Source organism: Moschus berezovskii, chromosome 15 (genome assembly GCF_049115385.1).
Source record: "Moschus berezovskii isolate FMDL1 chromosome 15, NW_MosBer_1.0, whole genome shotgun sequence".
In the NCBI taxonomy this organism is placed as follows: Eukaryota; Metazoa; Chordata; class Mammalia; order Artiodactyla; family Moschidae; genus Moschus; species Moschus berezovskii.
Window position 1 is genome coordinate 18,690,113 of NC_142474.1, and position 26,668 is coordinate 18,716,780.

A 26,668-nucleotide genomic window follows, 5' to 3' on the forward strand; every position below is an offset into this window, starting at 1 on the left:
GTGTTTGTGTGTGTGTATGTGTGTTGGTGACTGTGAGTACGGGGAAGCTGCGGCCGCCATTTCAGAGAGCTTGCCGACACTGTCGGAGGGGTGGATCCTGAGCTGCCGAAGCCGCCGTCCTGAACTCCCGCGCGGGCTCCTCTAATCCCATTGTCTCTTTTAGATTCGCTTGGGCCTGTCCGCCCTGTGAGCCCGAAATTCGGGCTGGGTGGTACCGCGGCCTGGGCCTAGCGGCTTAACAGTAGCAACAGCGGCGGCAACCACAGCCCCCCTCTTTACGAATACGAGCACCGCAGGGACCCGGAAAGCCCGCACAGGTGAGGATGCATCGCAAACCCACGTATTTTCAGGGCTTCTTTGAGGTTTGGTTCTTTCTGGGTTGAGGGGCACTCGTTAGGCGATTTTAAGCGACCGGTTTGGGGGCGGGGGGGAAGGTTTTCTAGAAATCGTCGTCTTTTCGACGACCGCACCCTTTTCCAGTCGAATATTTTTTAGGATTTTCGGGTGGCGTGGGCTCCACAGAGGCTTCGGGCAGATGGCGACTTGTCCCTTCGAGGCCCGGACCGACCGCGACCTTCCAACATGGCGCCAGCCGAACGCTGCCATGGCACACAACCCCTCCCAGCCGAGGGAGTTTCCCTTTGCCCCTAAAATGGCAGCGCGGGGTTTTGCGCGAAAGCGGTGCTTTGGCTTGAGATTCTCGGGTTCTGTTTTTTGAGGCGCTGTAGGCTTTTTAAAAATAGAGTACTTGATCTGTTTAGCGTGTTTGATGTTGGGGACATTTTAGATTTAATTGCCAAGCCTACTAAAGTGGTCCCGCTTTAGTCATTCTGTGGGACCTCTCTGAGGTTTTGGAATATGTCCGTTAAAAAGGAAATTTAGCACAATTTAAAATTGTTTACTCACCAAATTTTCATTCTTGCTTTTTACCTAGTCGTTTAGAGAAAATGGCAGACGATATTGATATTGAAGCAATGCTTGAGGCTCCTTACAAGAAGGTGAGAAAAAAGTCGGTGAGGTTTATCTATTTCTTAATTTAGCATTATTCACGAAACTACTGCTGAAATGTAAACTAACCTCCCCGGAGCCCTCTTGATTTACCTTATCAGAGATGCATTACGTGTAACTTACAAAAGTAAATATATGCTATTGATGTAATAATATTGTGCAGTAGTTTCACTTCAGCGTGATGAATAAATGCCCATCTATCTCTCTTTGTAGACTTGCCTAACGATATCTCACCTCTACTCCCATGAATTCACCTTTGATTCCAGTGTGAACTGTCAATCATAAGGTAGTAATTGAGTGACTTATCGCTGTACCGTGGTCCCCTAGGTAAAATGACTCAACTAAGAATTACCAGCTCCAGTTTGGTATAGCAAAAAGGTGAATGTAGTGGTTTGGGAAAACAGCAGGGGTCCAAGAATAACAAAGCATAACCAGTCTGTGGCAAGCAAATCTTTAAATAAGACAAGTCTTACAAGAAGAAATGGGTGAGATTTAAAATTTATCCTATACATAAGACTGGTGATAGTAAATATTAAAACAGGCAGGTGATGATCTGCTGCTCAGTTAAAAATTACTAAAATTCTTGGATCCCTGAACAGAAAAAATTTCTTAAAGCCAAAAGAGGCAATATCACAACTTAGAGTCACTTGATGACTGTTTAACTGTTCTCCATATTGTTTTATTTTTAATTCCTCCCTGCCATAATATTTCACACTAAAAACTACAAAGGAGTTATTTTGGCTAGTAACGTAGATCCATTTCAGTATCACAGTAAAAGTAAAGTGTCTTTTCATTCTTTCACCACCAGTTGGTGGTGAAAATAGCAGTATGCATGCGTTATCACTGATGTCACAAACTGTAAGCTTTGTAAGTTAGCACTTATACTCCTATAGCTGATGTGATCAAACTTGAAAATAAACATTTCGCTAAACCTTTTAAAAATAATACATTTGTTTTGGAGTGTATAGCTCGACCATGTGGTACCAATTTGGATGAATTCTTTAAAGCTTTGAATAGTGTACTTAGTTTGTAATACTTAGATTCTTGAAGCTCTACTTTCTATTTTAATGTTAAGATTCTGTCTTAGTTTAACATGGATGTAATTCCATGTAAACAGGTATGGAAGTAGGACTGGTGGATTATTAATTGACTTTCTTGGGTTCTTGGGAGTCAACATTACTAAAGCAGTGTGAATCCCTGTTTGCTTCAGGGCGAGATGTGTGACAGAGGTGGCATCAAGCTCTTACAGTCCCAACCCTCCAACGGAAATGGGCGAAGATCTCAGGAATGGCATCGGTCACAGGAAATCGATAGTGGCTGGCTGCTAGCATGGCCACTTGGGGCTTAGGCAGAAATAGAGCCATGGTACTGATCAAAGGGGCCATAGCACATGGAATAAAACTCAAAACAGGACTTCATTCATGTTTTATAGAAATTCTATTTAACCACTTCAACACTGTAAATCTGGATAACTTAATATCTATATAAGAAAATTTAACATGTTAATATGCATTTTTATTTTTGTATCTTGATGACTTAATTTGTAAGCAACAAAGTGGTTAAACATACATCCATCTAAATTTTTTTATAGCCTTCCATGTTAAACTATAAATAAGTAATTAGTTTTAAAATTGTTTTGTATTTTCTTATTCCTATTCCCTTTACCCTTTGACAACTTGAAATGTTACCACTTCGTCCTCATGATGTTCTTCTATCAACCCTGCTTAGGATGAGAACAAGTTGAGCAGTGCTAACGGCCATGAAGAACGTAGCAAAAAGTAAGTTTCAAGAAGGGACCTGGGTTGGGGGGGGAGGTGCTGTACATGATTGAGACTTTTAAGTTGTACCCCTGTGGTTAAAGTGTCACACCTAGGTTCTCTCCTGAAGCTTTTCTTTGCCTGTTTTAGAAAAGTGGGTTCTTTTGGGAAGAGACACTATTTGAGGATGTAAAACTGTGGACTCTTTCCTTAGATTTCAGGAATTGGTGTCATTGGACACCTTCCCCTCCCAAGTCCATCCATGACAATCTGGATGAGCTCTTATATTCAAACTTGTCTAAAATTTGTTAACTTTGGCTTAATATTTATTACTTAATGTCATCAATAAAGCTATTATATCCACTGAAGATGGGTTAGAAAGAAGGTGATAACTGTGGGAAATGTATTTTGCCCTAAATTACTGAAGGAGTCAGAGCTGTGAATTATTCATGCTACTTGATGCTTTAAGATTCTTTTTGTAATGTTTTGCATACTTTAGTACTTCTTAATGTTCTTACACGGCTTTCATTGTCTTAAGCTTTTTTAAACTGATAGAGTTAATAGAATGAAATTGCAGAAAATTATACATGTTATTTGTGCAAATAACTAACCCTTAATAGGAACTCAGTGACAGATGAGTACAGAATACAGTGTGAAATCTAAATAATACTATAAACCAAATGCACTTTATAAGATTTGATCCTATTGAGTTTTCTTTAGCTCTAAAGTAAATGATAACATGACATGTTCTATATCATAAGCATTAAGATGTTTTATTAGCTTTTGTGATGTCATGTTCAAATGTTTTGTTACATTCATGACCTCATAATAGATAACAAAAAATGATGGTAATGTGGTTTTATAATATACCACCTCAATATCTCACAAGAAGTTTGTAAGGTAGGTTAATGAAATTTCATAAAATAGTTGAGATTGTCTAGACTGGATTGTTCAGGCTTTGCTGCACCAGTATTCTTACCCCCTAGAGTATTGTAGAAATTGATCAAAATGGTAAAATTTGTAGGATATTTCCTATATTTTTTCTGCATGGGTGGGAGTCTTTTATCACTCTTCACGAATCACATGTTATGGGTATTGAGTTGGATTTAGTCTTGAATTGTTATAGTTTGAGGCAGTCAGCCAACCAGTCATTGCATGGTTTAGTGTCCTTTGATTTTATACCTTTTACCAAAGTATGTTTCCTAATTAACAGTTCTGATTTACAATTCTGCAATTAAAAGGTAGGGAGGGGTATCCATATAAATTGAAATTACCCAGTCTCTAGATAACATGTCTACTGGACCAATAAAGATCTCATCTGTAATGAAGACATTGTTAGTGTACCTGCTTTCTTTGTTGTAACAACTTTAGATGTCTTGCTACTAATACCATCTTTACCTGTTATCTTCCTGCAACCAAAGACTACCAAACTTTTACAAGGAAATTGAGCATCAAGCTCTCAATGACTGGTGCTTAGTGGCTTTTATATAAAATGTGAAGTCTTACAAGACTAAATAGAAGAATGGACAATTTTCTTTAATTGGCCATAGGAGTCTTTAAGGGAAGAATATTTACAAAACTTCAGTTGTCATCTGGTTTCTTTTTAAATGTACAAATTATTTCTGTCCGACTGCTCATCCTCAGTTGAAACCGACTCCCTTGTTTTTCCCGAAGGGAATTAATCTTTCAAATTAATTTGAAAGTTACCTAGAAGAAAATTTTTGTTTAGTTATAAATTATAAAGCAGAATGTCCTGTGGATTAGTCTTTAGTGTGAATACATTCTCTTAACCAAAGGAAAGTGCCGTGTTTCCAGATTTTTCATTCTGAAACTTCATTGTTCTCTGAAAGCCTTTGGGTATTGGGATGTAGTTTTAAGGTAGTAAGAAAAGGCACATTCTGAGAAATCGAGAGTTGACTGACTAGTAAATGTTTTCTTCTAAAAAACAGTATAATTCTCAGTACATACACTCAATTGATTTCAGGTAATAAGCTTAACACAAATTGTTTATCTGTTAGTCTTTCTGAAAAGCTATATCCCTGAACTTGGCAAGACCTCAAAGTATGCCTTTTTGAGTACCGGAGCTTGCCTTCGTGGGAGTATTATTAGTATAACCAGTTTTGCAAAGTCTCAACCAGCATCCATTCAGCTCTTCTGGAATTACTCAAAAAGGATTAGAAAAAAAAAAAATGACACAGTTGAAATATATTGGCTACTGTGGTGTGGATTATCTATAAATTTTGGAATAAATGACTTTTCTATTTTTTTTCTTATTTTCCAGAGTACTTTGCATTTAATATTTAGATCTTCTTACATGGAAGAGGTCAAATCCAGTTATAGCAAAACACCTTTACAGCAGAGACCATATAACCAAAAAGTCCAAAGGCCCAGCCCAGTGGACCATTTACTTCAATGATGTTCAGTACAAAATTCCACTGCCACTAAAGACTTTGGAAAGTCCCTTTTAAGTTGTAACAGGATTTGACTATTAGTGTGGATTTTGATAACCCTTCTTTAGTTAACTTAATAAATGTTCTTTGAAGCTTCATTTTATTGTAGAGAAGTATTCTGCTTTCTTGCACCCTTAAATTTTTGTCTGGGCTTTCATAAAGAGGATTATATTTCTGAATGTCTTAGTATGTTGCTGTCTTTTTACCTGTCTGGGGTTGCCTTCAGATGTGCGTGGGGGCTCATTTATGATAAGTCCTAGGAAGACTTTTAAGTTGAAATTAGCTCTTCAATTTTTGAGTCCTTTTCCTTTGGCACAATAAATTTTGGGCCTAAAAAGAGGTAAATTGGAAGGTTGGCTGCCTCTGCATTGGGCCATCTATGAGCAGAGCAAATCTTTGTCCTTTTTGTGAGGGATGGAGTGTTAACTTTGTCCCCTACTTGATTAGGATTTTTGGTAGCTCTCTCACAGAATTCTTTAAGAGATAGTTTCAGGTTTTTAGGCAACAAAGATGGAATGTTATCTGTTGCCCTTCTGGGGCATTGCTTTGATAACGTCTATAAAAGTAATGAGTGTAGCCTAATTTTCTGTCATGTGCTACCTAGCATATACATTTCTGACAGTCAGGTGGATTATCTTGAAATTTTAGACAAAGTTTCTGCCTCCTTGGAAAGCTCTACATCTCCTTGTGATTGGAGTGTGGGTTTCAAGATTCCAGAAGGTGGGTGTCTTCATTTTCTATTTTCAATGCACTCTAAGATGACCTGCTTTACAGGTTCTCTGAGGCAGACTTCAGTTGCTCGTTGTGCTAATAAGCTTGCTTTGCTAAGGACTAAATAGTTAAATTTCCAAATGATGTAGTTGTCACAGTGTTTAATCTTCTTGCCACTACAAAATGACCTTTAAGTGGATAAGTTTAATTTGAAATGTCTTTCAATTTATATTGAAATATCTGAAGGCACCTCTAAAATTTAGGTGATGACAGAGGTATGAAATAGATGGGTGGTATGCTGTGAGGAATACAGAAATGAACAGGAAAAGATAATACTGACTGGCTTTTTTACCTTTCAGAGTTTGAAAATTTATAAAAATTTATAAAGGTATTGATTCTTGTTGATTGTATCCCACAGGCTTGTATAAACTGGCATAAAAATGGCATGCTCCAGTATCTGGTGTACTCACGTAACTTTAAAAAGAAATTATTTAAAATGGTCACATTAAAGTCTAGGAGTGTCAGAGTGCATTTTACTGTGTTAGTTTGTCATTTATCATTATATGTAACAATTTTGCCCATGAACTCCAAAATAGTGATGCTTGGATGGCCCTTTGAAAGTATAAAATACTCATATGTGCAAACTGGGTCAAAATAGGCTTTACTTAAAGGGAAATTAGTGGGTTAATGACAATTTTTATGTATGATCCAGCACTAATACTTGATGTAAAAGTATTCTGTTGTTAACTTTGACTTCATATTTTGTGAATTACAGTAATACTTGGTTGGCCAGTTACATGATCGGACTTTTCTGTTGAAAAGTTCAGATTTTGCTTTATACCTACCAGCAAGTCCTCTCCTTGTTAAAGCTGTAGCTGACTCGCAAAAAATATCGTTATAGTATCTTTCTGTCTCTCAAATGATTCATTATCAGCTGACTGCTGATTCTCAGTAGTAGAAGGCAAAGGTGGGGTGTTGTTTACCTTACCTGGGAATTATTTTTCCATAAGTGATTATTACGTATCATTGTATGATAGTAAAAATAGCAAAATAATTATACAAAAATGTTTCTAACCATAAAGGGAAGTATATCTTGGCAGATTCTTAAATCAGCAAGATGATGGTGGCTTTTTTCTTCTCAGGAGGAAAAAAAGCAAGAGCAGAAGTCGTAGTCATGAACGAAAAAGAAGCAAAAGTAAGGAACGGAAGCGAAGTAGAGATAGAGAAAGGAAAAAGAGCAAAAGCCGTGAAAGGAAGCGAAGTAGAAGCAAAGAAAGGAGACGGAGCCGGTCAAGAAGTCGAGATCGCAGATTCAGAGGCCGCTACAGAAGTCCTTAGTATGTAACTATAATTATAATACTGGTTTGAGAGATTTCTCTGGGTATCCAGATAGCAATGTAACCAGAGTGATTTGAATTGTGGAATTTTATTTTTCACTATTACATAAGGATTTTTGCATCAAAAAATCCAGTAGAAAATACAGTGTGTGGGCAGATAATACTGGTTTTATTAGGCATACAGAACATTTTCTGTTACTGCCATCTAAAAGTATTTTAACTGTGTGCCATTCCAAGCTAAAGCACTGAAGTGCTTTTGCAAAAGATTTTGATATTGCAGTGCCAAATAAGTGAAAGCGTAAAGTCTGTAAGCTATTAACAGTATTCTCTACTGAACATGTTATTTAAAAATTTAAAACTCAGTTGGATACAAATTATATATAATTAGTCACATACGTAATTAGTTAACAATCTTGTCTGGCTGTTTTCAGCTTAAGTGACAGACTAATTGTGAATTTTGTGTATGCTTTTTTATATTAGTGGGGGGACGCTCATCACACATCTTAAAGGTATTTTAATAGCAAGAATGCAGTAAAAGTGCTCTTGAAGGTTAAAGCACTGGAAATTTGGGTGTGGTTATTTGATCCAGTTGGAAATGTTTCATTATAGTTATTTTTAAAAAGCTAAACTGTATGAATAACTTTGTAAAGAGCCTTACAACTCTTAAGCAGGGATTGAATCTTAACAGTCCCTAGTGCTTTATGATGTTCATTCTTATTAATAAATATATTGTAAAAGATAGACTATATTAAAATTAAGTTTTAATTGAATTTGATTGAATTCAAAGAGAGTTCTGGATCAGAGCCTTAGCTTTTTCACTTGGTTAAGAAGAATTCTTAAGCTTTAGTTTTCTCATATTTTAAGAAGGAGGTATAACTACTGGTATAAGCTTTGAATGAGAAGAGGATGGAAATTAAAGCACCCACAATACTTAGTGCTGTTGATGAAATGTTTTGTTATTACTTGAAGCAGATCAAGTTAGTTAACACTTTAGAGTTCTGATTCTGGTTCTTCAATGAAAAGGATTCCACTCCTTGTTCTCCAAGGTCCTGTTAGCTGATTATTTTACAAACTTTGTAACAGTTTAAAAAGGACCACAGTGTTGTTTTAATTTTAAGTGCTCTTTTGGGAAAATACTTTGCTTTTTGCCAGTTTATAAAAATTTACTTCATTCTTTTCTACCAGAATGAACTTAATATTGGGGGGGAAGATTAATAATTCTGAATACTGTTATTTCTCATAAGTGATGGATACTTAAAAGTCAGCCTGTGATTCTGGTCTGACTTATAATTGACTTGGTTCTTTTGTTTGGTTTCAGGTGATTTTTAACTACCAAGACAGTAATTGGAACTTTTACAATTAAAAGGGAAAGAAAGAAAATAGCTTATAGACTTCCTTAACCAGTAAATGTATATGTTTAATTGTCACTTTTAGTGTGATTTGCAAAGGACCTGTTTAATACAGTTTTATTTGGGACTTCTTGGGTGTAATAGGTACATGTAGAGTCCATGACAACAAATCTCAATGTAAATTGAGGACCGCCATGTATTTTCATTTTGCTACCCATCTGATAAAGGATAGCAGGATGAGCACTAAGAGACATCTGACCTGACCTTTCAAGTTAGTTTGGTCTTTCAAAATAAAAAGGCTATAAAATACTGGGCCTTTTTAGAGTGTTTCAAATTACAGAGTAAAGCTTTGAAAAACACACTTGGGATATAATCAAGTCCTGAAAAGAAATTTTCCTGAGGGGTTGATGAACTTCCTTCACATCTTTAGTACTGACTGTTTTGTCACCAAGAACTGAAGTGTATGACATGCTTAAATATGCTTATATGCAGTTTTGGAGACTTAACAGTTAAATGGAAAAATTGGAACTGAATGTAAAGATTTAGTCCCCTATTTTTTAAAAGAAGCTTCTCAAGGGAATTCCCTGACAGTCCAGTAGTTAGGACTGTGCACTTTTACTGCCTGTGGCCTGGGTTCAATTTCTGGACAGGGAACTATGATCCCACAAACCATGCAACATGGCCAAAAAAAGTTATTCAAAACATATGAATGTTGTATATGTATGTATATATAAACATGTATATTCCTGAGGAAGGATCTGCAGAGATGCACACCAAGTTGTTAATTACACTTATTCCTGGTGTGAGGGAAGTTCAGGATAATTTTCACTATATGTGCTTCCCCCAACCCCCAAACCTCAGGAATGTACTCATAAATATGTAATCAAAGAAAACTAGACTGAAAATTTAAGCATTTTCAGAATATTAAAAATTTTGAGGCTGTAACCTTTGGTCTTGGCACCTCTCAGTGGTCCAGGATGGATAACTGTAAGAACAGTTTGCCTGGGATAGAGTTGAAAAGAAAGTCTTTTATTTCCTCTTCATAACTGAGGTGGAAAACAAACGGCCTAAACAATGTTAAACTTGCTGGAGAGCGCATGAACGCGATCTTAGCAAGACCCTAACCCTGTAACTAGTGTAATTTTGTGTTTCCTTTTTAGCTCCGGACCAAAATTTAACAGTGCCATCCGAGGAAAGATTGGGTTGCCTCATAGCATCAAATTAAGGTTTTTAAACATACTTCTGAATTGTTTAAATTGTTTTTCAAGGAACTAATGTGGTGTACTTGTTTGGGTAACTTTTGAAATTTTTTAACTTTGCAGCAGACGACGTTCTCGAAGCAAAAGTCCATTCAGAAAAGACAAGAGCCCTGTGAGGTAATTGTCTCCATTTCTTTTATTTTGCATTTTTAGCTTTTGTAAAGTTTTTACAATTTATGCTACTGCAAAATTTAATGACATTGACTAACTTGGATCATATTAAATCTTTATTCTTTTTGCAGTCATAGTGTTATTAATGTGAATTGCCAAGTTTTCAGTAACTTGTATCTAAGAAGAATGGAGCAAAAATGACCACTTTAATTGTAGATCTTCCATGTGCTTTTATTGCTCTTTATAGTAACTAAAATTTTTTTAATGGTAGCTGTTGGAAACTTCAGACTTGATTTACCTTTGGAAATAATGAGTTTTTCAAATAACTTCCTGTGGGAAAATAGTGAAAATAGTCATGAGTTTTATCATTTGTCTCCCTTTACTTGAGAGAAGTGTTTAATCTCCAAACTCTTAACTGAATTGACTTGTGCTTTTTACTGTTTTTGACTGTTTCTGTGAGGTATTTTTCTCTTAAATGAAGGTAAGACTGACCTAATCCAATCTACCAATTTTGGTTCAAGGAACATTTTACATGATAGCATCGTTTTTTACTTCTGGTTTCCCTTAAAGGGTGTCTTTTAACTAAGTATCTTGTTACTTGGCATATTCTAATTCTAGGATTTAAGTGATAGCCTTAATGATTTCAAAGGGTTTCTGTAACAAATACAGAGTTTTTACTCTTTTAATACTTAGTTTTCTCTTGCGAGAAGACTCATTTTTAGTTCTCATTCTAGTCGGCTTTGTATCTCTCTTTTATAGTAATAGGTTTAAAATAACTGTGGGTTTCCCAAGGGATCTACCTGAGGTTTGTAGGTGGAGTGTTTCAAAAATACTTCTTTAGAATGTCAGAACATCGTTAAGAAAGAGCATATTTATGCTTATATGTTTAAGGATTAAAACCTTAATCATAGTGAAATTTTATAATAGATAATTTTAGTAGTGGACATTGTTATTTTTCTTTGACTTTCATGATGTTAAACTTCATCTACTATGTTCTTTTACTTTTCTCACTTATTGGGCATTTAAGTTTGCTCAGTAAATTTAGAAATGTAAACATTTGTGAACATGAGTAAATTAAATCCCACTGTTACTTGTCTCCATACCTCCTGCTTTTAACTTTTGATTTGCTCATTGTTAATGTCTCTCTGCTATAAAAAGTATCATGTATTTTTTTCAGGTACTGAATTTGTAGTCTTAGTAAGACCAATCTAATTCTAGTAAACAGCTACCTCACTATTCTTTATGACTATCTGAGTTTGTGAAATAAAATTCTTAAGGGTCAGAATCAGTTCAATTCAGCCACTCAGCGGTGTCCATCAACTTGTGGAGCTATCTCAATCAAACTCCTGTTCATCTAGTCGGTGATTCCATCCAACCATCTCATCCTCTATCGTCCCCTTCTCCCGCCTTCAGTCTTTCCCAGAATCAGGGTCTTATCCAATGAGTCAGTTCTTTCCATCAGGTGGCCAAAGTATTAGAGCTTCAGTGTCAGTCCTTCTAATGAATATTCAGGACTGATTTCCATTAGGATTGAATCTTTGATCTTGCAGTTCAAGGGACTCTCAAGAGTCTTCTCCAACACCACAGTTCAAAAGCATCAGTTCTTAAGCGCTTAGCTTTCTTTATAGTCCAACTCACAAAGAGTCAAATAGTTTTCATCATTTGGGGTTTACTTTCAAGTTATTGTTTGTGATTATGAAACTAAGTTTTACTTTATGATTTCTTTTTGGGGAAATGTCCTTTCTGCTAGTTTGGACCAGTTCAACATTTGTGTCTAGTCAGGGGTTATTAATTGTGAATGTCAAACTCTTGGGCTTCTGATTGGCCATTTATTATCCTGGAGAGAATAACATTTGTAAGATTGAAAGACCAATGGACTTTGGTCCTGATAATGTAAGATAATATCAGAAGAAACTTTAGAAACTCATTATGTTGAAAGCATTTTGGTCACATTGAAGTATTTTATGAGCATTTTATATATATCGTAGTGAAAATGGGCTTGGGAGTAGTGACAGACTTGTTTCAGGAAAGTTTATTCTGTTTACTAAAAATATGTATTAAATGTTACTTTGAAAGAAGTTATAAAGTTAATTCTATACTCTTTACTCCTGTTAGGGAACCTATTGATAATCTCACTCCTGAGGAAAGAGATGCAAGGACTGTTTTCTGCATGCAGCTGGCAGCAAGAATTCGGCCAAGGGACTTGGAAGAGTTTTTCTCTACAGTTGGGAAGGTAATTAAGCTTATCTATGGAGCTAATTCAAGTAGAAGTTGCAAGCCGCAGTTTAATAATTGTCAGTATGACATGAAATGAGAAAAAAAATTTAAACCAAATTTGTAAAAAAATAAATAAATAAATAAATATGTTTGGTGGAATTTAGTTAGGGAATTTATTTTTATTTTTGGAAATTGATGTATTTTGATAAATGAATTGAGCCTACAAATTTGCCTATTTTAAGAAATCTTTTAAATTGCTTGCTTCATAATATTATGTGCCTCTTGTCTTTTGAAATGATTATACTTACTGTGAATGGTTGCATAAACAGAACGGTGTGTTAAGTGTATGTTTTCTTTTTAGGTTCGTGATGTGAGGATGATTTCTGACAGAAATTCAAGACGTTCCAAAGGAATTGCTTATGTGGAGTTTGTTGATGTTAGCTCAGTGCCTCTAGCAATAGGATTAACTGGTCAGCGGGTTTTAGGAGTGCCGATCATAGTACAAGCATCACAGGTAACTTCCTGTTTTAAGAATTCGAGCATTGATAGTGCTAGAAACCAGCTGTTGCTTAGTATTTTAGTGCCTTGAGCCTTACAAAATCACCCCTTACTACCTTGAGTTAGATGTTCTCAGGACAGCTTTTAAAAACAAAAAAAGTTGATTCCTTTGATATATTTGTATTCTCAAAATTCTCTTCTCCTGTTGTAAATATTTATTTCATGCTGAAGAATTGAACTTGTTTTAGAATTTTATTGATTTGTGATGACTTACTTGGGGATAGAAGCATCTAAGAAAATGTTTTCCCCTTTCTATCTTTCAAATGGAATGTTTTTCACATTTTTAATATATTTTCACAATTTTTATGAAATTCTACCATTTGAAAGCAAGATGTTTCAGACTAATTTTGAAAAAAATGTCTTTTAAGATAATCTAAATTACTATTTAATTTCTCTTTGCTGATTCTTCACAATAATTTAGTGCTGCCTTTGGAAAAATGAAATAAGGGTTAATATTTTAGTTCACTTAGATGTGGAAAAATTGGAATACATCACTACTGAGTATCTCATATGAAAATACTTTTAGGATTTATCATCAGTACCTATTTATACAAGAAACAAGTTAGTTTCTGTGACTACCAGATAGCTTAGCTTTTTAAAATGGAGAATATAGATCTTAAAAGATCTCTTTTTGGCCTCATTGCATGGTTTATGGAATCTACGTTCCCCAGCCAGGGATTGAACCTGGGCCCTGGCACTGAAAACACTCAAATCCTAACTGCTAGACCACCAGGGAATTCCCAAGCATTTAAAAATTATTTTCTGAGCAATATGAGATAACAGTATAGTTATGCTCATTCCTTTTCAGACCCCTGAAATAACTACTTCACATAACTTCTGAAAAATCTGGTTGCTCATCAGAAGCTTTTAAAAGCCTAACTATAAAATAAGGCACAAGATTTAACCAAATGTGAAGTGAAATTGCAGTTTTCACTGTTAACAAACTCAAAATTTGTTCAAATTACTGCCGTCTATCTAACGTTTTAGGAGTATGTAACATTGTTGAGTCGGAGAAGGCAATGGCAAGCCACTCCAGTACTCTTGCCTAGAAAATCCCATGGATGGAGGAGCCTGGTAGGCTGCGGTCCGTGGGGTCGCTAAGGGTCGGACACGACTGAGCAACTTCACTTTCACTTTTGACTTTCACACATTGGAGAAGGAAATGGCAACCCACTCCAGTGTTCTTGCCTGGAGAATCCCAGGGACGGGGGAGCCTGGTGGGCTTCCGTCTATGGGGTCACACAGAGTCGGACACGACTGAAGTGACTTAGCAGCAGCAACATTGTTGAGTACCGTTTGATTATAGATAGGCAAACAGTAGGAGCCCAGGGCTTCCCTGGTGGCTCAGATAGTTAATGTTAAGGAGCAGGCTGTGGGTATCATTGTTCAATTCATTTCATGTGACGGAGGACAAACCTTATAATAGTGTGTAGTTTGTCCTGGCAAAGGGCTGAGAAGAATCAAATTTATAAATGAGATTTTGAGTTCATTTAATTTTAACCTCCTATGGTGCCCCAGTTTGTTAAAGGAGTTTGTGTTAGAATGTAAATTGAGAACCGTTTCATTTGAGAAGGACTTGATAGGAGAAAAATGTCTGCTGAACTGAATGGTGTACTTGGTTTGATTTATATTGCATAAGTTCTTTAAGATGGATAGCCATGGGTATACTGTATATTGAGTAACAGTGATCCTGAGAACACATTTTAGTGAATGAGTATATTTAGTTCCAGGAAGTAATCTTACATTTCTACATTTAGTACATCTGATACCAAGATGCTGCTTTATCAGTTTTGTATATGCTTTTAAATCTAAAAATTTTACTGGAAAATACAGTAAAATCTAAAATTTTAATTTAAAAATTTGTCTTTGGAACCATTTTAGGTGTACCATTCAGTCAGTGCCAGTACTGACAGGCATATGAGGTGGAATCATACAGTATTTGTCCTTTTATGTATGACTTAACACAGCGTAATTTGGTGTCAGTTGTCATTAAGCAAACCTAAGATGTGAGTGGGATTTACTCTGTTCAAAATGGTACTTATTTATTGTAAACTGATGTGCATTTTGTCTTATCTAACTTGTAGGCAGAAAAAAACAGAGCTGCAGCAATGGCAAACAATCTACAAAAGGGAAGTGCTGGACCTATGAGGCTTTATGTGGGCTCGTTACACTTTAACATAACTGAAGATATGCTTCGAGGGATTTTTGAGCCATTTGGAAGGGTAAGTCTCAAGTTTTTTTAAGTGGATCCTAAATAGGTTCTTGAAACAAATGTAGCTGCATAATTTATCTGCTTTGTGATGTTTCTAAGACATTAATGTTAAGATGGGAGGGAGTGGTTCTATTAGAATTTTTTAAAAGTCAACCTGAATGATAAAATGTATATTGGAGCAAGAGATTTTCCCCCCCTTGGTTTATTTTGGGATACTTTTCTTACTGAAAGTTTAGGAGTGTATAATATAATTGCAGCATAGCACTATATAAGCTTCAGCTGTACAATGAAATAATTTGACTTATATCATGAAATTAGTACTGTAATAAGTGCAGTGAATATCTATCATCTCATCCAGATAGAATATTAAAGAAATAGATAACAAAATTTTTTCTCTGTGATGAGAACTCTAAGCCTTACTTTTGACTTATTCTAAGCTTTACTCTTGAGCCTTAGTTTATGACATACAGCTGTATAAATAATCAGACATTTCATTTCTAGAACTTAAAACTGGAAGTTTGTACCTTATGACTACTTTAACTCTTCTCCACCCACACCTCTGTTAGCCACAGATGTAATGTTATTTTTCCATGAGTTTGTTTTTTAAGTACAATTAAACTGCAACACTATTTTCCTGGTACACAACATAGACTTTTTTGATATTTCTATATATTTATCAGAATAATCACCAGGATAAGTGTAGTTCTCCTCATTTTAGAAGAATGTTTAGAATAAATGTTATCAGTAGGCTGTGGTGTGGTGGTGGTGGTGGATTAGTCACCAAGTCGTGTCTGAGTCTGTGACACCATAGACTGTAGCCCACCAGGTTCCTCTCAGTGCATGGGTTTTCCCAGACAAAAAGATTGGAGTGGGTTGCCATTTCCTCCTCCAGGGGATCCTCCCAACCCAGGAATTGAACCCACCTCTGTTATTTGGCAGGCAGATTATTTCCCACTGAACTATCTGGCTGCTCTGGATTAAACTTTTTGTGTGGCCATGAATAAAAATCTCAATCCTGCTGTACTTTATCTGCTACTTAATCTTTATTGCTTTTGGATATCTATTTCATTGTTCTCTTTTGCTATCCCACTCAACTCCTTTGTTAAATTGTTTTGAAAAAAAATAGACAAAGTGTCAGTCACTTAGTTGTGTCTGACTCTTTGCACCTCCATGGACTGTAACGTGCCAGGGTACTCTGGCCATGGGATTCTCCAGGCAAGAATACTGGAGTGTGTAGCCATCCCCTTCTCTGGGAGATCTTCCTGACCCAGGTGGAGCCCTGGTCTCCTGAATTGCAGGCACGTTTTTTTGCCACCTGAGACCAGGTAAAGCCTGAATTGGGAATCCCTAAATTATTGGTGGCTCAGAGGTTAAAGCGTCTGCCTCCAATGCGGGAGACCCGGGTTCGATCCCTGGGTCGGGAAGATTCCCTGGAGAAGGAAACGGTAACCCACTCCAGTATTCTTGCCTGGAGAATCCCATGGACGGAGAAGCCTGGTAGGCTACAGTCCATGGGGTCGCAAAGAGTCGGACACGACTGAGCGACGGAACGGAACGGAAATTATTTTAAGTGTTAATAATGAGAACATTTGGCTGTTGATTTTTGTGGGTAGTTTCTATTTATTGGAAATATGGTAATTGTGCACAAATCATAATTACATGAATCATTACAAAACTAATATGTTCTTGAAACAACAGATACATAAATAAAATATATGGGTGCTGTATTTAAACTTTTCATGCTTCCTCTGTGTGGCTCGCTTTGGTGCAATATTGTGATGTAACTACAATTCCTTCCTTTGCAATAACACAATCACTGCTTTATAGCAGATTCACAGAGTTGTACAAACTCAACCACATCCAGTTATTTTTAATCCAACATTTTGGGTAGTTTATTATGTCTGGCATAATTGCATATTAATGTTTGGTATATTTTAGCATAATGTGAAAGAAACATGTTGATTTGGTTTTTTAACATATTCTATAAAGAATTTCAGATTGTGGTTTTTTTTTTTTGGCGAAAGATTAAGGTTGTTCCCCTGCTTAGTATGTTCCCAGGCTGTAGAGAGAAGATACTCTGGGCATGAGGGATTTTTATATGTTTTCAATTTCTTTCAGGGGGAGACAGTTTAAAATTGTACTTCAAGAAATTTTTTGCCCCTCCTTTTCACTTGCATAAATAATAATTGTGATTTTCATTTTTAGATTGAAAGTATCCAGCTCATGATGGATAGTGAAACAGGTCGATCCAAGGGATATGGATTTATTACTGTAAGCAGTTAACCATGATTAACATAATGACTTGAACTTTTTATTAATCTGAGTAGCATAGTGTAAAACTTGATTAGTTATTCATAGTGGGGAAGGGATAAAGTTAATATTTTCAAGTGGTTTAAATTAGTTTTCTGTTAGTGGCCAATTTTTAGTAGCTGAAACTATCCTCCCAAATGCAAAATTCCAAGTATTTTGCTATCTTCTTGTTTATGGACAATTTGTTTTAATTGAAGGCAATCACTTCTTCAGTTTGACTTGTGTGACCCAAGATATTAGTTGCATTAAAGTCTTTTGGAATTCATTTTTACTTTTTATTATGGACATAATGTGGTTTGACATACCATGACCAGGATTGCCTTAAGTAGCTGACCATTGAAACCCTGTCCTTGATAGGGTATGAAGTGGCAGCTGGAATAATTGTGAATGGAGATGTTCTTTTAAAACTAAACTCATACTTGTAGGTAGTTCATTTAGTTTGTACATTAGTTCATGATGCAATCCAATTACATGATAGCAATTTTTCAAATTACCGTTTATCCCTGGAAAGTACTGGAAACACATTTTTAGTTTAAAATATAAATACTTCTCACCATTGCCACCTTTATAGACAAAATTTTAAAAACAGAGATCCCAGATTTTATCAAGAAATTACAATTGGATCTTACATCCAAATTCAAGTACAGTTTAAACCTATTCTGTACTGATGCTTTAGTTTACATTTAGGTTACATTGATTACATTATGTAAAGCTTGAGCTTGTTATTCTTATCCTTCCAGATGTAATTATTGAATATACTAGCATTATTAAGTTAAGGTTTCTTTGCCTTGCATATAAGTAATTATCTTTTATCCCCCTCTCAATTATATAGTTTTCTGATTCAGAATGTGCCAAGAAAGCTTTGGAACAACTTAATGGATTTGAGCTAGCAGGAAGGCCCATGAAAGTTGGTCATGTTACTGAACGTACTGATGCTTCCAGTGCTAGCTCATTTTTGGACAGTGATGAACTGGAAAGGACTGGAATTGACTTGGGAACAACTGGTCGTCTCCAGTTAATGGCAAGACTTGCAGAGGGTAAGTTTATCCTACTGTTGTGAATATGGTAACGAGAAACATAACTGTGCAAACAACTGGAAAAGCATGCAAACAAATGGAAAATGATTTTTTCTTATTTTGAGATTGACTGTTTTCCTTGAGCAGCACACATGGTTTCATAGGCGAAATCCTTTGCCTTTAAGTTTTAATGGAATCTACTTTATGATGGTGCTTTTTGAATGCCACAGCACATGTTACAGGATTCCTTTTGTTTTCTATAATAATTTATATCGTCATACTTTGGTTGTAGCGTTTACTCTATGTCCTGCTTGTACAGTTGACCTTCTGTATCTGTAGGTTCAGTATCCTTGAGTAAGGAGGGCAAACTGTACCACACCTCTTTATATGTGGGACTTCAGCATTTGTGGAGTTTGACAACCAAGGGGATCTTACCACCTGGCTACCAAAGGCCCACTGTAATTTTTAAAAATTGACTTTGGTATTAAGCAATCAGAAAACTAGGATTTTCCCACTCTTAACAAAGCAGGAACATTAAGACCTATTCTTTTACAGGTACAGGTTTGCAAATCCCACCAGCAGCACAGCAAGCTTTGCAAATGAGCGGCTCTTTAGCATTTGGTGCTGTGGCAGGTAGGAATTGAATCTTTTCTATTTGAAATCATTGTTTTTTTCACCTAATTCGAAAATTTTCCAAATTTTTGCATTTAAAAGGACTTACTGAGAATTCAATTCATCAAGTACTTTTTTAACTTACAAATTTCAAGAGTTAATGTAAGGAAATGGTGATATAGGACAGACTGATCATAATAAACTGTCAGGGTATTATTGAACCCTGTATATCAGATTGTTTTTTAGTTGAAAGTGATGTGAATTGTTAAATCTTTAAGTGTGTCACTTTTATTGAAGACCAGGAAGCTCCTATTGTTACAAAGGAAAAACCTTTTGTAATGTTTGAGATTAGAAAGTTTTATTTTAAAGGCCTCTAAATGAAGCTTTATTTTAAATAATTGAGTGCAGAGAAAACTGCTTTTCTAATTAGAACTTAACTACAATTGACTCTTGAACAACACAGGTTTGAACTGCAAGGGTTATTTAGACGTGCCTTTATTTTCAATAGTAAATACTACTTCACCATATGGTTTGTGGTTGTTAAATCCATGATTTTGGAAGGACCAAGGATATGGAGAGCCAAATAAAAGTTACATATGTATTTTAAGTTACTCAGATAGTTGGTGTCCCTAATTCCTTAAATTTGCAGGCCAACTGTATTTTGAGATTTTGAATTACAGAATGAAGTTCCTGGAGAGGTGAGGGGAAGGAAGAATGAGTTGAATTGATGGTTTGTTACAATTATGTAACCATGGGCTTAGTTTATGAACACTTTGTTTTTTCTCTTTTTGTGGCTCAGTTACTTGAAATTAACCCAAATCTATTAGCTAAGATAGCATTAAATTTCAATGTTGGAAGACTTACTTGCAGAATATATGAGAGTAAACCATTGTATTGGACTTCAGATGACAGACACTAATCTAAGAAAGTATTGTGATTTTCCGTTACACATTGGTCCTATGATCTTATCTAGCTATAAAGTGAGACTGTCAATATGTAAAATATATAGGATCGTGGTACCACATCTGAATATAGGAAAAGTTCCATGTGGTTGCTTCATGATTTCCTTTTCAATTGAGAACCCATTAATTAAAGGAGAAAATCATTTCTGCTTTTATGTTATTATTTATTGTGGGTGCTTCTGTGTTTTCCTTTTTTTAGTTGAATATTTGAGAGCTTGTTTTTTCTTCAGCATCTCATGATTCCTTTCAAACTGACTTAAATTTTGAAATCCGATAGGTAAAGTTCTTCAAACAACCATGCTAGTGTATCCACATAAGAAAAATTGCAACTCTTAAGTATTTCTGTAATTATGAGTCATTTGGTGACTCCAGGTTTTCCTGTATTGTTTCGTTTTGACTTTTTGAACAATTATTAGTCATTCCATTTCTTTACAGTGAACATGTAGTCACTGAATTCCACCTAGTGTAATTGAAGATACTAAAGAAACCCATCACTACAAAAATGCATCGTAGTCTCTGGTTTTCCGTTACTGTTTTCTGAAAACGTGTGTCCTCCTATTGCTTCCCATTGTTAGGTCATTGTTTCAATGATTTAGAAAAATGCTTGATTATTTACCATAGTCTTGGTTTTTCGATAGAGGCTGATACCTTTAGGGATTTAATACAAAGACACACAATTCATTTTTAAACAATCTTACCTTGTATCCTGGGTGCTGTATCAAGTATATAGATTTGGTTTGTTAACAGTATCTTTCCTAATTATATATTTTCTGTGTTGTGGACATCGTTACTTCCCTCAGTTCTTTTCCTGGTGAATGATTACACTTGCCTGGGCACATTTATTGTGTAGTTTACATTAAGGCTGATAATGCTAAACATCTGTATGGGTTGCTTAAAATAGCCGTAGTTACCTATTTGTTATATTCCCACCCCCCACCCCCACTTTTTATTGTTTATTGATGTGCTGTGCTTAGTTGCTCAGTCATGTCAGACTGTTGTGACCCCATGGACTGTATGTAGCCTGCCAGGCTCCTCTGTCCATGAGATTTTCCAGGCAAGAATACTGGAGTGGGTTGCCATGCCCTCCTCCGGGGTATCTTCCCAATCCGGGGATTGAACCCAGGTTTCCTGCATTGCTGATAGATTCTTTATCAGCTGAGCCACCAGGGAAGCCCATTGTTTATTGATAAATGATTGTGTTTTCTTAAAACTTCCCATAAATTGCTGTTCTGAATTAGTAATCACATATTTGCATAACTGGGTATGTTTCTCCTGTCATTAAAATCTTACGCATTCGGTATTAAATCACTGAATGTTAATGTATTTGAGGGCCTTGGCCCCCTAAGTTCTTTAAAGCTGTTTTTTGAAACCAAGAGTGGCCCATCACACTATATCAACATGTCTTTGTTCTGAAAGTTTAATAGCTATTTTCTAAGATAATTTCTTATTTTTATGAAACCCATGCTTTGTTTCCTAACTGGTTACAAATGACCTGAAGAATCATTTTTGAAATTTTGATTTATATACACTGAATATAGCATGGATTTCTGATGCTTATACATTTTTTCCCATTTTAGGAAAAAAAACAAATTGTGTTAAAATTTAAAGTTTATTGACAATGTTCCTATGGTCATATCTTCAAGTTCCTTCAGTATACACCAGTTACATTTCTTCAACTCCCTGAGATGCCAATTTTGAGCACCTAGGACCCAGGTATTCTTATATCCCTGTATGACTTGGGCTGCTGATCCGTTTTCATTTTTGCCCACGTTTTATGATTTTCTATACTCAGCAAGAAACCCAGACAGTAATAAAGTATGCAATTGAGTCACGTTATTGAAAATTAGGTAACAGAGTCCAGTTTCTTTGTTGTATTATTTTAAACTTAAAGAGATAGCTTTATGACATTTTGTTTACTATTCATATTTCTGTTTTCATTTGAAATTAAGAAAGCTGCAGCTTTCTCTTAATTTGCCTTCTCATGTAGAATTTTAATGATTATATATGAGAAACTATATTAGTAGAAATCACTATTCTGTTCATTTTTGATAGAGACTAGATGCTTAAACTTTTCTAGTAATACATAGATTATAGTAAATCTAACTAGATTTCATTCATGCCTCATTAAATTTCCAAAATAGGCTAGGAAACCAGAACTAACAAAACTATCACCTTCTAGGCTGGACACGACAATTTAAAGCTTAAAAGGACTTAAAAAATAGTATGTACATATGGTTAGAGTAGTGTCACTACTTATTGACAGTGTTTGACATTTACTGTTGCAGTATTTATTCTTTTACTAGTAACTTTTAAATGTAAAATGCTTACCGACAATGACAGAATAATAAAAAGTTGAATAACCCAAGTACTTGGAATTGAATTCTCAAGATCAGGGTTTTCATGCATTTTCTGACCGGTGTGCTTCCCTTTCCCCATTTCCCATTATTCCCAAATGAATAGTAGTATAGTGGAATCCATTGAGATGTGAAAGAGTTATAGGACTTGGAAGAGAAAGGCATAATTAAGTTTCCTAGGATAAGAGGAAAAGAAAAAGGCCCCAAAGCCTTGTCAATGAGGAATGGGGAAGGAGGTTTGGCTGCCAGGTTTTACTATAAGTTCATTTTGATAAACCCTGCTACCATAGTCCTCTTTTATTAATGCTCTCCTGACATTTACCCTGTTAGTTGAGGCTCTTCATTGTTCCTGCACTGAGCTGTAGAATTCTCTTTTGTTATAGATTTGCAAACAAGACTTTCCCAACAGACTGAAGGTGAGTTGAGTTTTTTATTTGTTACTTTTTTGTTTGTTTTTGAAATGGATATAAATGTAGTATAAGACATACTTGTGTGTATATGTATATATCATTATTATTGTAGTTTGTCTTTTTGGCCCAATTTTGTCAGAATGACATACAGTGTAATTAACCATAAGCTATCTGGTAATTCATACAAAAAAGGCCTAATATGCATCATTACAGTTACATGGATAAAGATGGTAAATGTCCATGCCATTTTTTTTTTCTTTTTGCTGTAGCTTGCTTACTTTTTTTCAGCTTTGTATGCTTATCTTTGCATTCTGATTATAAGTTTTATATAGATACCAGACAATGAAACTTGTCATTTAAGTAGACAGGGAGTCTGGATTTATTAAGGTCAGGAAAAACTTAACTCCAATGATTTGCTCTAACAAATCACTGACAGGATGCAACTTCCTATTAACTCCCAATTTTGAATTTAATCTTAAGAATTATCTGGTATCATTTTAAAGAATGAGAGTTTTAATTTTGTTGCATCATTTGTTGTTTATTCCATTACTATAAATAGTACCAAGCAATGAGAAGATTATCCAGAACTAAGTTGCATGCAGATTTCAGAGATTGAAACAGTTTATAAAATAACCTGTTTTTTTCTTGGTCTTTAATTATCAAGTAAATTGTGCCATTTTATAGAGCATTCTGTTGCAGTAATTTGGTATCTTACAGGATATACTTTAAAGTCTTCTGAGTAAATCTGTATTATAAAGGTCTATCCTTATTACTTGACAGTCAGGAATTGAATGTGTATCTTTATTTTTTTGGCAAATGAGACAATTGTATTCAATCTTTTTTTTTCCTAACAGATTTTTGAAAGTAGAACTGGTGGGTTTTCCTTAGCTATTTCTTTCTATGCTGAATTCGTTGTGTTCTGCATTCATCTAGGCTGAACTGGAATATTTGCATCATTAATTTTCTAATATTTTTCAATATTGATAGTCTATAATGACCTTGTAGTATTTTTTCCAAGCATACTACTTTGGTTTATGATAAGGTACACAGTGGGCTTTTTTTTTTTTAATTGTAATACAGGCACACTTCCTTTTTTAAATTTCTCCAGTAGAATTTGATGTTATTTCAGCATTTTTATTTTCATAGTTTTACGAAAGACAAATAACTTGTTTATCAAAATAAACCATAAAGAAGCGAAAAGCACTTGTTGTTCTACAAGAAATCTTTTTTGTGATGTATTCATGCACAGCCCTAATTTTTATTCAATGGAATATTTATGATACTTCTCAGGTTATTGTTCATTTTAAGTACCATAATTTCTAATGTACTGTTTTATCCGTAGCTTTGTTTATTTTTGTTATGTATTGGAATGAAATTTGATCAAATATTATGATTACGGTGAGTTCTGTATCAGCTACTGGTAATGTTTTTTAAGTCATGTAAAAGCAATGGAGCAAATGGCTTAGAAAATGCTATCACTTCAAAATTAAAACCAATATTGGTTTAAATTTGCTCCTAAATATTAGTATCAGTACGTACTCTTTTTAGTGTTTCAAGTATTTTAAAAATTAGACTCTGAGACTTTGTTGTGGTAGGTTTTATAGCCCTAAGATTAAATCTTTAATAATTTTTAAATACTTGGATGATTTTTATGTAAAATGTCATCCTTTTTTATATATTTATAAGAAATGTATATTTGTATATTTATGAGAAAATATATGATTATATATTCGTGGGCGGATAACCTAACAAAATTTTTGTTTCGATTTAGTCAGGATTTTAAAGATTCTGTTTTCATCACCCCTGAGTATAAACTCTTAACAATCCTACAAAATCAATACTATTTCCTTGAACTGTATTGATATTTGTCTAACTGAATGAATATTCACTACACTTGAGGTTTAATTTCCCTTATAAAGATATAAAACTCCCAATTTATTCAAGATCAGTTATCTCAAATACTAAGTTGCCTCTGCTTTCTGGCAACTAGAACATTGTTATATATGTTGTTATTTGATAGCATTTATCAAATATGGGGAATTAGTAAATGAACTGATGGCCCTATTTTCACTTGGATCCAGTGGTTTATATTTGGTTTTGTTTTATTCATAGGGATATACTCTGATGCATTTTCCATGAAACTAATTTCTGTTTTTTGGGTTTTTTTTTTTTTTAGCTTCAGCGTTAGCTGCAGCTGCCTCTGTTCAACCTCTGGCAACACAATGTTTCCAACTCTCTAACATGTTTAATCCTCAAACGTAAGTAATTTACTTTGGTCAAGTTCAAAGAGTCTTAAATTATCTTTAACTTAGGGTGTTTCAACATATTTCATAGTTCAAGTATTACTACAATTCTGATCATTTCACTGCTGTTATTTTTATGCACATTACTATTTCCCTTGAATGTGTTAGTAAGGTTGGAATTCAGTTGAAAACTTTGCAGATTTGTTTTCCATTTATACCTAGTAGTTTTTCTGTGAAGTTTGTATCAGTGTTTATTTGTATTAACAGGATAGTGTTCCTAATCCTATGAAATGATGATAAACTTGGTATAAGTATCTTTCGAAAGATGTCAGTTAGCCATTTTAAAAGGCCCATGATTTTTAAGTTACAGATTTTTTAAATAGGTTAGAATATATATTGTATCATTTTATCAGTTTGAGTTGTTCTAATGGACTTAATATTTCATTACAGAGAAGAAGAAGTTGGATGGGATACAGAGATTAAAGATGATGTGATTGAAGAATGTAATAAACATGGAGGAGTTATTCATATTTATGTTGACAAAAATTCAGCTCAGGTATTTTTACTGTTACTTTCTTGTGTCTTAATTTTCAAACATACTTGTGTTGTGGTTTTAAGCTCACTAGTATCCTGAAAACATACTGACTAAATATACTCACTCCACAATAAAAACAGTTTTCAAATAATTGAAGATTAGACCAGGTCATCACATAGTGTTGCTGGTTTGTGTTCAAAGTTTGCCATGAAATCTGGTACTTTGCTGCTTTGGTACTTCAGCTGCTTTCAAATCATAGATGGTAGTAACACGGCTAGTTTTGTGGATAATAAACTATTTTCAGTAAATTTCTAGGTACATATTAACTAGTGGAGCAATTATATGGTTATGGAGCAGTTTTTGTACAGTCAATTTGAATAATTCTCTTGGTATCCATGTTGTATATATCACAACACGTTAAATCTTTTTTGTTGTATTTTAGGGCAATGTGTATGTGAAGTGCCCATCAATTGCTGCAGCCATTGCTGCTGTCAATGCGTTGCATGGCAGGTGGTTTGCGGGTGAGTGTGACCTTTTTTCTGAGTGATTTTTTTTTTGACAGTCTAAGTGAAGATGCTAACCATCATATCTATTTCTTTCAACAGGTAAAATGATAACAGCAGCATATGTACCTCTTCCAACTTATCACAACCTCTTCCCTGATTCTATGACAGCAACACAACTACTGGTTCCAAGTAGACGATGAAGGAAAATATAGTCCTTTATGTACATAGCTTTTTTTCTTTCTTGAGAATTCATCTTGAGTTATCTTTTATTTAGATAAATAAAGAGGCAAGGGGTCTACTGTCATTTGTATACAATTCCTGTTACCTTGGAAAAATAAAAATGTTAACAGGAATGCAGTGTGCTCATTCTCCCTAACTAGCAAATCCCACTGTATACAAAGCTGTTCTCTTGTTCTGCCTTTTAAATGTACATGTAGAAAATTACATTAAGGATCTATAGGAATAGTTGTAGGGGAACAAATGTGCTTAACATAAAAAGGCAGACAGGGATGTAATATTTTTAATGTTTCAGAAGCCTAACTTTTTACACAGCAGTTACATTTCACTAATGTTGATATTTGGTTAATGGTTTAGCAGAGGTTTCTGGAATACCTAGTATATGGAAATTCAAGACAGCTAAACGGGCTGTTAAACATGTCATCTTGCATTCTGATCAATCGGCAAGAAAAGGCGGTTTCAAAATACATTTCTGGATGGTATCTTATTAATGTATCTGTAAAAGTTTCTTTGT

General features: G+C 34.9%; 1 protein-coding gene across 6 annotated transcripts; it reads left to right on the top strand.

Annotated features, from left to right (window-relative positions):
* Positions 1-26,270, top strand: RBM39 (RNA binding motif protein 39). 6 transcript variants are annotated; one of them, XM_055436493.2, is made up of 17 exons: positions 2-317; positions 935-998; positions 2,737-2,786; positions 7,069-7,263; positions 9,773-9,838; positions 9,935-9,988; positions 12,098-12,215; positions 12,561-12,713; positions 14,842-14,979; positions 17,175-17,240; positions 18,112-18,316; positions 18,851-18,928; positions 22,607-22,639; positions 24,810-24,891; positions 25,327-25,432; positions 25,854-25,932; positions 26,017-26,270. In XM_055436493.2, the coding sequence occupies exons 2-17, from the start codon at positions 948-950 to the stop codon at positions 26,115-26,117; spliced, it is 1,575 nt and encodes a 524-aa protein (XP_055292468.1). In that variant the 5' UTR covers positions 2-317; positions 935-947; the 3' UTR covers positions 26,118-26,270. The 6 variants fall into 6 exon arrangements, with proteins under 6 accessions (XP_055292488.1, XP_055292468.1, XP_055292478.1 ...); XM_055436471.2 differs by having other exon boundaries at positions 3-317; positions 22,589-22,639; XM_088843824.1 differs by having other exon boundaries at positions 5-317; positions 2,737-2,790; positions 7,072-7,263; positions 22,589-22,639.
* Positions 26,271-26,668: the final 398 nt, after the last annotated feature.

What these genes read in the sequence shown, in the direction of transcription:
- RBM39 (XM_055436471.2), top strand. Translation starts at nt 948, where the DNA reads ATGGCAGACGATATTGATATTGAAGCAATGCTTGAGGCTCCTTACAAG. An exon ending in CATGAAGAACGTAGCAAAAA is followed by an intron (nt 2,787 to 7,068) that starts GTAAGTTTCAAG and finishes TTTTCTTCTCAG; the next exon opens with GAGGAAAAAAAGCAAGAGCA. An exon ending in ACTTTCCCAACAGACTGAAG is followed by an intron (nt 22,640 to 24,809) that starts GTGAGTTGAGTT and finishes TTTTTTTTTTAG; the next exon opens with CTTCAGCGTTAGCTGCAGCT.